Source organism: Harpia harpyja, chromosome 7, assembly GCF_026419915.1.
Source record: "Harpia harpyja isolate bHarHar1 chromosome 7, bHarHar1 primary haplotype, whole genome shotgun sequence".
In the NCBI taxonomy this organism is placed as follows: domain Eukaryota; kingdom Metazoa; phylum Chordata; class Aves; order Accipitriformes; family Accipitridae; genus Harpia; species Harpia harpyja.
The window spans coordinates 35,344,345-35,357,004 of NC_068946.1; the positions used below are offsets into that span (position 1 = coordinate 35,344,345).

The window sequence follows — 12,660 nt, forward strand, 5'->3', positions numbered from 1 at the left end:
CGAATTTTGCAGCTATTGAATCCCCTCCCACAATGCCACCAGCGTGCAGGTGCATGTATGGAGGAACATGCTATATAGATGAAAGCAGTCTTCCGAAATGCAAGTAAGTCAGTATGTTGTTAGGGTAGTCCTGGGTCAGATTGTGCTGATTTAGTCTCACAAAACAATTAGCTTTTTGAGTTGTGTTGGAAATGCTTCAGAAGATGTCATACATCTGCAGTAGCATGTTTGTAACAATCACAGAAAAACACATACACACATAAAACTATCAGCAAATAAACAATGTAAATGCTTCTGTTTGGAAAAAAACCCAAAACAACAAAAAAGCCAGAAAGGCAAACCTCTGAAGATTCTAGTAAAAGGCTATACCAAGGCTATGGTGGTAGAGGAGCCAGTGAGGGGAGGTGCTATGCTGGACCTTGTTCTCACCAACAAAGGGAGGCTGGTGGGGAATGTGAAGCTTAAGGGCAGCCTTGGCTGCAGTGACCACGAAATGGTGGAGTTCAAGATCCTTAGGGCAGCAAGGAGGGCACACAGCAAGCTCGCTACCCTGGACTTCAGGAGAGCAGACTTTGGCCTCTTCAGGGATCTGCTTGGTAGAGTACCATGGGATAAAGCTGTGGAGGGAAGAGGGGCCCAAGAAAGCTGATTAATATTCAGGGATCACCTCCTCCAAGCTCAGGAGCGATGCATCCCATCAAAGAAGAAGTCAGGCAAAAACACCAGGAGGCCTGCATGGATGAACAAGGAGCTCCTGGACAAACTCAAACACAAAACAGAAGCCTATGGAGGGTGGAAGCAAGGACAGGTAGCCTGAGAGGAATACAGAGAAATTGTCCAAGCAGCCAGGAATAAGGTTAGGAAAGCCAAAATCCTGATAGAATTAAATCTGGCCAGGGACGTCAAGGGCAACAAGAAAAGCTTCTGTAGGTACGTTGGTGATAAAAGGAAGGCTAGGGAAAATGTGGGCCCTTTCTGGAAGGAAATGAGAGACCTGGTTACCTGGGATATGGGGAAGGCTGAGGTACTCAACGACTTTTCTGCCTCAGTCTTCACTGGCAAGTGCTCCAGCCACGCTGCCCAAGTCACAGAAGGCAAAGGCAGGGACTGGGAGAATGAAGAACCGCCCACTGTAGAAGATCAGGTTCGAGACTATCTAAGGAACCTGAAGGTGCATGAGTCCATCGAACCTGATGAGATGCATCTGTGGGTCCTGAGGGAACTGGCGGATGAAGTGGCTAAGTCACTATCCATCATATTTGAGAAGTCGTGGCAGTCTGGGGAAGTTCCCACCGACTGGAAAAGGGGAAACATAACCCCCATTTTTAAAAAGGGAAAAAAGGAAGACCCAGGGAACTACAGGCCAGTCAGTCTCACCTCTGTGCCCGGCAAGATCATGGAGCGGATCCTCCTGGAAACTATGCTACGGCACACAGAAAATAAGGAGGTGATTGGTGACAGCCAACACAGCTTACTAAAGGCAAATCATGCCTGACAAATTTGGTCAGCATTTGACACTGTCCCACACAACATCCTTGTCTCTAAATTGGCGAGACATGGATTTGAAAGATGGACCACTCAGTGGATAAGGAATTGGCTGGATGGTTGCACTCAAAGAGTTGCGGTCAATGGCTTGATGTTCAAGTGGAGACCAGTGATGAGTGGCATTCCTCAAGGGTTGGTATTGGGACTGGCTCTGTTTAATATCTCTGTCAGTGACATGGACAGTGGGATTGAGTGCACCTTCAGAAAGTTTGCTGATGACACCAAGCTGTATGGTGCAGTTGACGCGCTGGAGGGAAGGGATGCCATCCAGAAGGACCTTGACGGGCTTGAGAGGTGGGCCTGTGCAAACCTCATGAAGTTCAACAAGGCCAAGTGCAAGGTCCTGCACATGGGTTGGGGCAATCCCAAGTACAAATACAGGCTGGGCAATGAGTGGATTGAGAGCAGCCCCAAGGAGAAGGACTTGGGGGTGTTGGTTGATGAGAAGCTCAACATGACCCAGCAATGTGCACTTGCAGCCCAGAAAGCCACTTGCATCCTGGGCTGCATCAAAAGAAGTGTGACCAGCAGGTCGAGGGAGGTGATTCTCCCTCTACTCTGCTCTCGTGAGACCCCCACATGGAGTGTTGCATTCACCTCTGGGGGCCCCAACATAAGAAGGACATGGACCTGTTGGGGTGAGTCCAGAAGGAGGACCACGAAGATGATCAGAGAGCTGGAGCTATGAAGACAGGCTGAGAGAAATGGGGTTGTTCAGCCTGGAGAAGAGAAGGCTTCGGGGACACCCTATAGCAGCCTTCCAGTACCTAAAGGGGGCCTACAGGAAAGCTGGAGAGGGACTTTTTACAAGGGCATGTAGTGATAGGACAAGGGGTAATGGCTTTAAACTGAAAGAGGGTAGATTTAGATTAGATGTAAGGAAGCAGTTCTTTACTGTGAGGGTGGTGAGGTGCTGGAACAGGTTGCCCAGAGAGGTTGTGGATGTCCCATCCCTGGAAGTGTTCAAGGCCAGGTTGGATGGGGCTTTGAGCAACCTGGTCTAGTGGAAGGTGTCTCTGCCCATGGCAAGGGGATTGGAACTAGATGATCTTTAAAGCCCGTTCCAAGCCAAACCATTCTATGAGTCTATCATTCTAGAAAATTGTAACAATAGAGAATTAATGCTCAGTAAATGTAGCTTGCAACAGCCAGTAGGTGCCACCAATACTCTGCTGAAACAAAATCTTTTGACTTCAGTGACTAGTTTTCTGACTCAGCACTTTTTATTTCCACTTTTAATTCTATGAAGATAGCAGACATACTATATTTACAGTCAGTGAAATATATAATTACTGAGCATGGAGTTAAAATTTATGGCATGTAGATAAACATTACGGAATATAATAATAAAGCTGAGATCTTAGACTTAATAAAAGCCATTTGGTCAGCTGTCCTTCTTACATTTACAGGTGTTCTTATGGCTACACTGGGAATTATTGTGAAATAGGATTGTCAGAGGGAGTGCCTCCTGGAACAAGTAAGCTTCAAGTATATATTACACTTGATGTTTTGAGCTAAAGAACGTATAATATCTCACTATGATACCTGTTTGGAGTCAAGCTTCTAATTCTCTGAGCTCTTTTTTACACTGAGCTATGCTTGCTTGAATGTTTGCTTCTTCTTCTTTGACAGCAGCAGTAGCAGTTTTGCTGACAGTCATACTAATCATAATAATTGGAGTGTTAGCAGTTGGAGGCTTTTTTAACTACAGACGAACAGGCTCCCTTTTACCAGCGCTTCCCAAACTACCAAGGTATGTTTTGAAGGTTTGCACAGCTGGAATGTCTATACACTCAAAATGTATGTTTGTTACTAAATATTTCTGAAAAATCCAGTTTGTTTGCCATGTGCCCATTCTGTTGGAATATGGGAAGTGCAGCGTTGCGGCAATTCCAGTGGATTTCTGATTCCAAGCGATATCATAGCTGATCATTATTTTGTAACAAAGGACTATTGTAAAACTCTTCTACATTCCAAATTAGCTTTTAAATAATGAGCAATATAGAAGACTGTTTACCAGATCTGGAACTGGATATTCAGTTCAAAAAGATACAAAAGACCATAGTTACATATGTTTTAATTTTTTATAAAACTTTGTCAGAAGGTGATTCTGGCAAAGAGATCTTTTTAACATTGAAAGGCTGAGCTCATCTGCAACACTGTATTAATCAGTTTAAAAATAATACGGGGCATGTATAGTGAACTTCTATCTGTTTCCAGTGCCTGAGAAATCTGGGCTTTTTATAGGTTCCTGCTCTCCTGACAGTCATGCTGTCCAGTGAAAACCAGCTTTATGAAATATCATTCAAAAACATGTGATGTTTTAAATCAAAGGAAGATGAAGAAAACGTATTTGTAATGATTTTAAATTAATTCTTTTAAAGAAGATGTCAGAATATGATGCTTCACATTTTTTTTAGCTTTAAGCAAATTCTGTGTTTTTAAAGGCATAAAGCTGCATCTTCATAGTCTTTGCACCAATTTCACAGTAGTAGCTCTTAAATCAGTGTAATTAAATCTTTGTAATCAGTAATGTGGATGTAGCTATAACTGCTTCCTCACTGGAGGATTACACTGAAATACTTAAATTTATTTAAGACTTGATGTAGTTAAATTAGGACAAAAATTTTGTGCAGATCAATCCTGCAGGACAAAGAGTTTGTAAGAGATCCCTAAGCTGCTCACTGAAATTCACTGCTTCTTGCTTTCTTGAATGGAAATTTTCTGCATCGTCAGATAGTGAACAAGTAGAAATTTTAATGTACTGACTTGAACTTTACTGTTCAACAATACTTCTCGTATAAGTTATGAGGCCATGTGAAATGGAGATGTCAGGTTTTTGTCTGTGAGGCTTGATTCACAGTTTTCATTTCTGCCGTGAACATACCTTAGTGCTGCCGTTGCTCAATCCCTCTTTAAACTGTTAACTCATACCTTTACTGCAGAGTTAATCAAGCTATAGCTTAGCTGTTGCCCTTAACATGGAACTTGTCCATGTACAGGAATCACAGCTAAGATTTACGATTTTTTAAATTGAATCAGCTGATGCTTATGGAGCCAACTGGTAAAGTGTATACACAATGCACCAGCTGTAGGTAAAATTTTAGCATAACCAGCTCTAATGAGGACACACAAATGGAAAGAATATTTCAATGCTTCTGTCTTCCTTCAAGTTAGGCAAATTTGACAAAACGAACTCAAAGTTTAACTCTGCAGTGGATATGTAGTTGCATGTTTTTGAGGAGTTGCATGCCCGGATTTTTGTGTGGAAGGTCCTGTATTTGGCTACTCAATACTATCTTTTACTGCTCCTATTATTTTGAGCCTGACAGTGTTCCTTCAGCCCATTTCCAATATTTCTTTTGTAAATCTAACGTGCACTTGTGGTTACCATAAATCTATACGCAGATTGAACATTTGCTTATATGAAAACAGTATCCTGTAGGTATCTTTGTGATTCGCATGCATAAATATTTTTAGTATAGGTGTTGTTGGAATTACATCCACAAATTTGTATGCCATTTCAGCTGCATTTTTTTAAAATCAGTTTCAATGAATTTGAATAACTGAGTGGATTCATGCATTTGTCTGTAAATCAACAGTGAAGAGTAGTCAAAATGTAGGTAAATTTGGGGGAATTGTAATTCATTGAGATCATTTGATATCTACATGAGCACACATAAAGATAGTTGAGACCATTCTGAGTGGGCGAACTTAGGTTAAAAAGACTGTTGAAATAATGCAGGAATACTAATTCTGGTGCCCTTGCTAGTTTGCTTATAACCAGCAAAAATCACAGAATCATAGAATTGTTTAGGTTGGAAAAGGCCTTCAAGATCGAGTCCAACCATCAACCATGCCCACTAAACCATGTTCTGGAGTGCCTTGTCTACTCGCCTTTTGAACACCTCCGGGGATGGTGACTCAACCACTTCCCTGGGCAGCCTGTTCCAATATCTGACAACACTTTCAGTAAAGAAATTTTTCCTAATATCCAACCTAAACCTCCCCTGCCACAACTTGAGGCCATTTCCTCTCGTCCTATCTCCAGCCACCTGACAGAAGAGACCAGCACCCACCTCACTACAACCTCCTTTCAGGTAGTTGTAGAGAGCGATAAGGTCTCCCCTCAGCCTCCTTTTCTCTCCAAGTGGTAATTATGCTTAGAAGAACAACTAGAAAAAGTTTGTATTATAAGCTCTTTTTCTGTGTAATCTGTTCCTTTTTTTTTTTTTTTTTTTTTTTGGTAGTTTAAGCAGTCTTGTAAAATCTACTGAAAATGGTAATGGGGTAACTTTCCGATCTGGAGAAGATGAGAGTATGGATATAGGAGTCTCTGGCTTTGGAGGAGATTCTGCTATAGACAGAGCAATGCAAATGGTAAGGTTTAGTTCTGAAATAATTTTTTTGAATTATGTTCTTTTAATTTCATTTTTAGATGATAGAGGGAAGTCTTTTATGTAAAAAAGATAGTGAGATGATAACTGTGTTCTAGAAAAAGAAGTGAACATTGATAATTTCCTGAAATAGATTTTTGTAAATTGAAGGCAAGAACAAATGTAGCCTGTTCTTCAAAATAATGTGACTTTTCTCAAGACTTTTATGGTGGAAATTAAGTCAATTACCCCCTTATCTATTTCAGCATGTTCATGGAATGTACAGGGAATGAATAGGCAAATGAAAATATTATAACAAGGAATTTTTTGAGGGTCTTTGTGTTCCATAGAACAGGTTAAAATATGTGGTTTTCAAATCCAGACTATATGTTAGAAACTTCAGAGGTAAAACTCAGGCCTAACCACAGGATACACTACTTTGTGCAACAAATTATAAATTGGACAGTTTCTTATTTTAGCAAGTTTAAACAAATCATGTTTAATAGTTTTGGGGATGTCATAAAGTGTAACTCTACTTCATCCATGTTTTGTTATGCACTTCTGCGAAATAGCACATCCTTGCGTTTCCTGTACTGTTTAGTTTTTCCTTGGAAAAAATATTGCCCTGTTTATCCCAAGAAGTACAATGTACAAAAGATTTTTACTTATAGGAAACAGATCACAGGTATGTTTAAATAATAAGCACTTGCTGCAAAGTCTACGCTGGAAAATCCCTAAACTTTTAAAGTTAAAGATAAATTACAGACTTAACTGACAGTAAGTTAATATGAAATGAAACAGCTAGTGAAGATAAGCTCATAATATATCTATATGACCTTTTTCTAGGTGAAGAAACACAGTCTTCATTAAAACTAGGCAGCTTGCGTAATGAAATAACCATATGAACATTTCGGTAAATACTGGGAAACAAGCTTTAGGCTTGAATATTACCTCAAATCTTTTTCATGCATGAAAAACTTTATGGTACTTTCCATTTTCTGGCCTATATTGACATACTGAAGTCCAACTGATGCAGTTTTTACATTACTAATAACATGGCTGGATACAGGCTATTTCTACTTAAGTGGCGTTAATTCTCCCTATGTATTCAGAGTATAAACAAACAATTGTATCGTTCACTGGGAAAGAATTCAAAGGGTTTGATTTATGGCAGCGAAGAACTGTGGGATGTAACTCCTCAAACTTTAACATCACATATGCATGAGTTGATATTTTTCAGTGCGGCTGTTCTTAGCCAAGCTAGGCTAATTTGAGGGAGATGACAAGAGTTTACTATGTGGTCAAGACCTATACTCTGATAGCACAAAGCATGAATCCTTATGACATGAGCAATGGTTTGTAGAAATGAGGCAGGTTTAAAGAACTAGCTGATGTACTATTCCCATGTTATTCCTTACTATGCCTGTGACGGGCCTGTGACAAGGAGCAGGACAAGTGAGTCTGGGTGGGGTTTTGCTTTCATTACCCTTGTACTTGTTGATGCTTAGCTGGCTAGCCCTGGGTGGCTATCCTTATGTAGCAGTAAATATTTTCTTAAGAAATACTTAGCACCTCTGCCCACCTGCTGTGTACCATAGCTGCAGCTCAGGGTTTGGCACAACATGTGTGAAGCAGCTGCTATCCACACAGTGGTCTTCATGCATGGGCAAAGCATTGATTCACAATAAAAGATATGCTAAAAAACTGTGAAACATTTTATTTCTGACGTAACTCATATGTTATAACTAAGGGAATGCACTTACTGTCTTGTCTCAAAAATATAGCAGTCTCCCTGCTGGGACAAAATGAATGAATCCCATTCCTTTATATGTCAGATAGTGTTTATTAATTTGTATGCCACTTTGACGTCTCTAAAATGAAATATATATTTTGGGATTATACTTCCTTTGATATCTCCTCCCTGTTGAAGGTGTGATTTGTGAGAGTCATCCTTCCTCATCATAAAATACGTTGAGTCAATTATTGAAATGTGTGTGTGGGGGTTTGTCCAGCTAGGAAATGGGATAATATTGGAACAATCAATGGTCCAGGCTGGTAAGTCAGGGAGTAAAATAATGAATGGTAAACTAATGTTATGATTTTAACAGATGCTAGATTTTGTCTAAGCCTATTTGAAAGTAAACATTCGTTATTGCCTGAGATGAAGAATTGGACTGTAAGTTAATTCCTAGGAGTATGGAGGTGTTTATTGCACTGCAGTTGTTGTTTTGGTGGGGTTTTTTTTCTTCATAGAATGAAAACTTTGCAGTGGAGTCAGGGAAACAGCCAATCACATTTGAAAATCCGATGTATGCAACCAGAGATGGCGGAGCCAGCACAGCCAGTGCAGTTACAGTTGTTCGGCCAACACACGTAAGAAAAACTTAGGCTTGACTTTCACCCTTCATTTTCTTTTATGACCTTCTTTTCTTCTTTGAATAATGTTGATTTTCCTTCCCCTCCTACAGGTAGCAGCAGCTGGTAGTGAGGAAAATGAAAATTTTGAAAATCCTGTGTATGCCTCTGTGATATCTGCTAGTCCAAAGGAACCCTCTCAGAGTACAGATGCACCTCAGGTAGGACACAGAAATGCCCTGAGGCTGCCTTGGTTGTTTTGTGCTCCAAATCAGGGAAATTGAATTGTTAGGGAAGCTGCAATATAGTTTCAATTGTCTTTAAATAATGCCATAGAGTTGGCACTTTATCTGCATCGAGTCCAACTAACTGAACCATATTTACAAGAGCTAGTCAGGAACAGTTTGATAAGAGAAAAGCAGTGCAAGCACGGAATTGCCCAGGGCACACAGTAAGGATCTATCTGGATTAAACCCCCTCTTCTTCCTGGCCCACCCAGTTACATTGAAGTGAATAGATGAAACAGAAAGTTTCCTTTCACTGTTTGTGCTTCATTTTGAGGGCAGATACTAGTCTGAAAATTGTCATTGCTCCCCAGCAGAAATTATTATAACTAAGGCTTTACTTTGGACTTCTAACGATTATTTGTAAACGCCTAATGAATTATACCTTGATAGAAGCAGCAGAGTGTGTGTTTGTTTTCTTTTCTTTTGCCCTATAAAATATGAAAAGAAAACCCAAGAAAAATTACATTTTGGTCTACAACAGTGAAAATCCAGTGGGGTTTGGTACAGAAAATTGAAATAAGACATTTAGTCAGTGTACTGTCATCATCTTTTTCACATTTATTTGTAATTTTATCCATATTTAAAAGTGCTAGCAAGGACATTTAAGACACTTGTTCTATGTGTTCTTGCGGGACATTTGAAGAATCAAGATCAAGTATTGCCTCATCTAGATTATTCTGATTCATGCAAGATATATTTTTGCCTTAAAATCCATCTGAATGAGCTGATGGTGGCTTGTTTACAGGACTATTTTCACACATTGTGCACTAAAAAGCACTTCTGATGAGCTTTGAAATGACAGCTCTGTCAACCTTTTGTTGTAGTTTCATGTCCCTCAGTAATTTCTTTTGTGTTGTTTTCCAGACTTTTTTTCCTCTTTGACCTATTTGTCTGGAATGATAGGCTTCCTTGAATTAATTTAGTCATTTTTATTGCCTTCTGGCCTAGCCTTGTGAATACTGCTTTGAGTTAAATAACCATAACTGGTTATCTAGCAGAAAAGAAAGTTGGGTCCCGTGCTTGGAATTACAACATGGTAATGTAAGAATATCCAGCTGAAATCACTGAGTTAGCAGTCAGTGCAAATGAAGTCCAACAACAGTTTCCAGAGAAGTTGTGAGAAAAATATGTAAAGTTCTAATAATTTTTATGTTTCAGGAATCAAAGTGGAGTTTCTTCAAGAGAAAAATGAAACAAAACACTAATTTTGAAAACCCAATATATGCGGAGGTATTGCTTAATATTGTATTATTCTATTTTTCAGCTAATGTACTGTTGGACTTTGATCTTGCTTTCATAGGATAAAGATTATGGGTAGATTCTGCTGCTAAGTGAAGCAGCACAGAAATTCTAGCCCAGGTCAAGGTAGGACTGAAGTAGTTTTGAGAAAAGTTGTAAAGTCTCGTGCAGAATGTGGTGTTCAGCAGGCATCCAGCTCAGGCAGCACAGCTGCATTGCCCACATCTCTGCTTTCCCAGCCCAAGCACTGCGGTCCGCTCCTGCTCCAGGATCTCAGGAGCTACTTTCAGCTTGCTGGTGCATTCTGGCACAGCTCAGGGACCCAGCGCAAGTGAGAGGCTATTGTACTGCACTAGGAGTGATGTGTCTATTTCTGCCCTCTCAGTCCTGGTTTCAGCACTGCACAAAAATTCAATAGCTCTGTGTACTGCAGCTCTGTTTCTATACCAGCCCTATTTTTTTCATCCATACATTTGGATGAGACAGTTCTTTTAAGATGGTGTGCCAGTGGGTGGTATGTTTGCTGGAGCAATTCTCCCCTGACTTGGGTATGAAGGTTTGGAGTTCTACTGACTTAAGCCAGTAATTCCAGCCCTCTTCATCTTACAGTTTAAAATTTCCAGATGGCCTAAGTCACTTAAGAATCTCGGTCCTACAGTCACGTGACTAAAACTAGCTGCCTTTTGTGAAGAATTTAGGTTTCTAATGCTTGAACAAGGTGAGAGAGAGAGAGAGTTCAGGAAGCCAGGGATTCATTTTCCTGACATTAATGAATGTAACTATTTACAAACAGTAATAGTGCCAATGTTATCTACATTCATGTATGTGCATATAGACATAGCAAGCTAGTCCTGACATTAAGCATTAAAATAGAAGTCCCAGTGTGTGGAGTAAATTTGTAGTAGTGTATTTACTCAGCTGTACCATCTGAGGTGAAATCAGCATTTCATTTTGTTACAGGTGGTGATTTGCAGAAATAACTTATACCATGACACTTGACTTTAGCAAAATACTTGGATATTTATTTAACATTTCTGAAAGTTAAAGTTGGATGTTTTGTACATTAGAATCTAAACTTGGATTTTTGTTTCAGATGGAAAAGGAACAGCAACAGGACACAGAAAATGTCCCTACCCCTTCTCCTTCACTGCCTCCCAAGATTATGCTGAAGAGAGACCAACCATTAGCTTATACAGCCACAGAGGATACATTTAAAGACACCGCCAATCTTGTTAAAGAGGACTCTGTGGTGTAACTAGGTAACTGATTTAGGGAAAATTAGACACATCCATTTGCACATATATTTTTTATAAACAGAAGAGTAAGGTTCACATTCAAATGCTTTATAAAAATATATACATCTCTTAGCCAATGGCTGGAGAGGTAAGTTGAAACTATGCCTTGTTTTTTGACAAATGCCAATTTCTATTTTTATGAACAATTATCATGATGTACTATATGTATATCTTTGCACTGAAGCTGTCTGAAAGTAATGTTATAAATATATTGTACATTTGTAAATTTTTGAAAGATTATTCTGTTCGGTGATGTTGCTAGTAGAAATCTGTATGCAATTGGTCGTATCTTTAGGGATAAATTCATTATATAAATGCTTAAACTAAAAAAGAACCAAACAAGGCAAATATAGGAACATTACTGATTTACAGGATCTTTAGAGTATATATTTATAACAGCACCTTTTAAAACTTCTACTGGTGCTCTGGGCACCTTTACCACCTATTATATACTACTGTATGTAAAAATGGGTGTCTCTGTTTATCTTGTGTTAAACAAAAGATGGAAGGGTCAATGCAGCATCATTATGCTGAATAGTTACCTGTGCAAAATGTTGTTCTTATAGTATTTTAACTGCCTGAGATTAAAATAATTTCCTCTCAATCCATAAGACACATACTTTTCCTCTAGGTTCCAATTAACACCATTCCATTAATAGTGCTCTTAAAAAGATCTGATATATTTAGATTTTAGTGCCACGAGTACTTAATGAGATTTTCTTTTGCTCGTCGATGGAGTAGCTCTGTTCTTGGCTGGAGTCTCTGGAAGTAATTTGTAGTGTTAAATGACGTAGCTAGATTTGTATAACAGCTTATTTTCAAACAGCAAAATATGAGAGATATTGGTTCATTTAAGAAATTATTCAGGTTTTTAAATGTGAAAATTTAATTTTATTGACTATTTATTTCCTGAGGTGGACATTAATAGAAAGGGAAACAATTTCTACTAATGCAGTCTTTGTAGTTACCTGGTTATTTCTATAACCTTCCATCAGAATTTACTGTACATCTTATTAGCTTTTCTATTAATCAGCCAAGGTAGTTTCCACAACATGAACCATTTGAGGAAACTCCAAGTACCACTGCAGGAACATGTTATTCAGCATTCCTGGCTAGCTAGTCATATAAATTAAAGATTCCTAAAGTTATAATCATTGAGACTTCTGCTATTTGATTGTTTTATATCTGAGTTCTCAAGATATATACTATTTCTAATTAGAATGCTTATAATTACTTTGTAACATACTTTGATTAGAAAAGACAACTGGAAAATGATGCTGCTGAATAAATCTAATAAATGTATTATTTTATCACATCCTTATTCCATAATTTGTGTCAAGGTTTCATGTACTTTTTCAGTTGTGGAGACTTCAGTGCACTCTGAGATGAAAACAACAGTGCTTTATCTGAAGTCAAATAAGAATAGTGCTTACTGCTTCACACAACTATCTAAAGTTCTTGATATAACATCACTGGCATCATATCACTGTAAGTGTGAAAACTGCCCACTACACACATTAAATAAACTGGTCCTTGAAACAGGAAGCTCTTATTATTGATTGT

General features: G+C 38.9%; 1 protein-coding gene across 6 annotated transcripts in view; it reads left to right on the forward strand.

Moving 5' to 3' along the window:
• Window positions 1–12,389, forward strand: part of LRP2 (LDL receptor related protein 2) — a 135,611-nt gene extending 123,222 nt beyond the window's left edge. For 4 of the 6 annotated variants that reach the window (XM_052793431.1, XM_052793434.1, XM_052793436.1 and 1 more), the window contains 8 exons: window positions 13–103; window positions 2,955–3,022; window positions 3,178–3,298; window positions 5,796–5,925; window positions 8,175–8,294; window positions 8,390–8,497; window positions 9,722–9,793; window positions 10,896–12,389. In XM_052793431.1, coding sequence (XP_052649391.1) covers window positions 13–103; window positions 2,955–3,022; window positions 3,178–3,298; window positions 5,796–5,925; window positions 8,175–8,294; window positions 8,390–8,497; window positions 9,722–9,793; window positions 10,896–11,057 — 872 coding nt within the window. In that variant the 3' untranslated portion in view covers window positions 11,058–12,389. The remainder of the gene's footprint in view (window positions 1–12; window positions 104–2,954; window positions 3,023–3,177; window positions 3,299–5,795; window positions 5,926–8,174; window positions 8,295–8,389; window positions 8,498–9,721; window positions 9,794–10,895) is intronic. The other 2 variants (XM_052793433.1, XM_052793437.1) reach the window with 2 other exon arrangements.
• The last annotated feature ends 271 nt before the right edge of the window (window positions 12,390–12,660 follow it).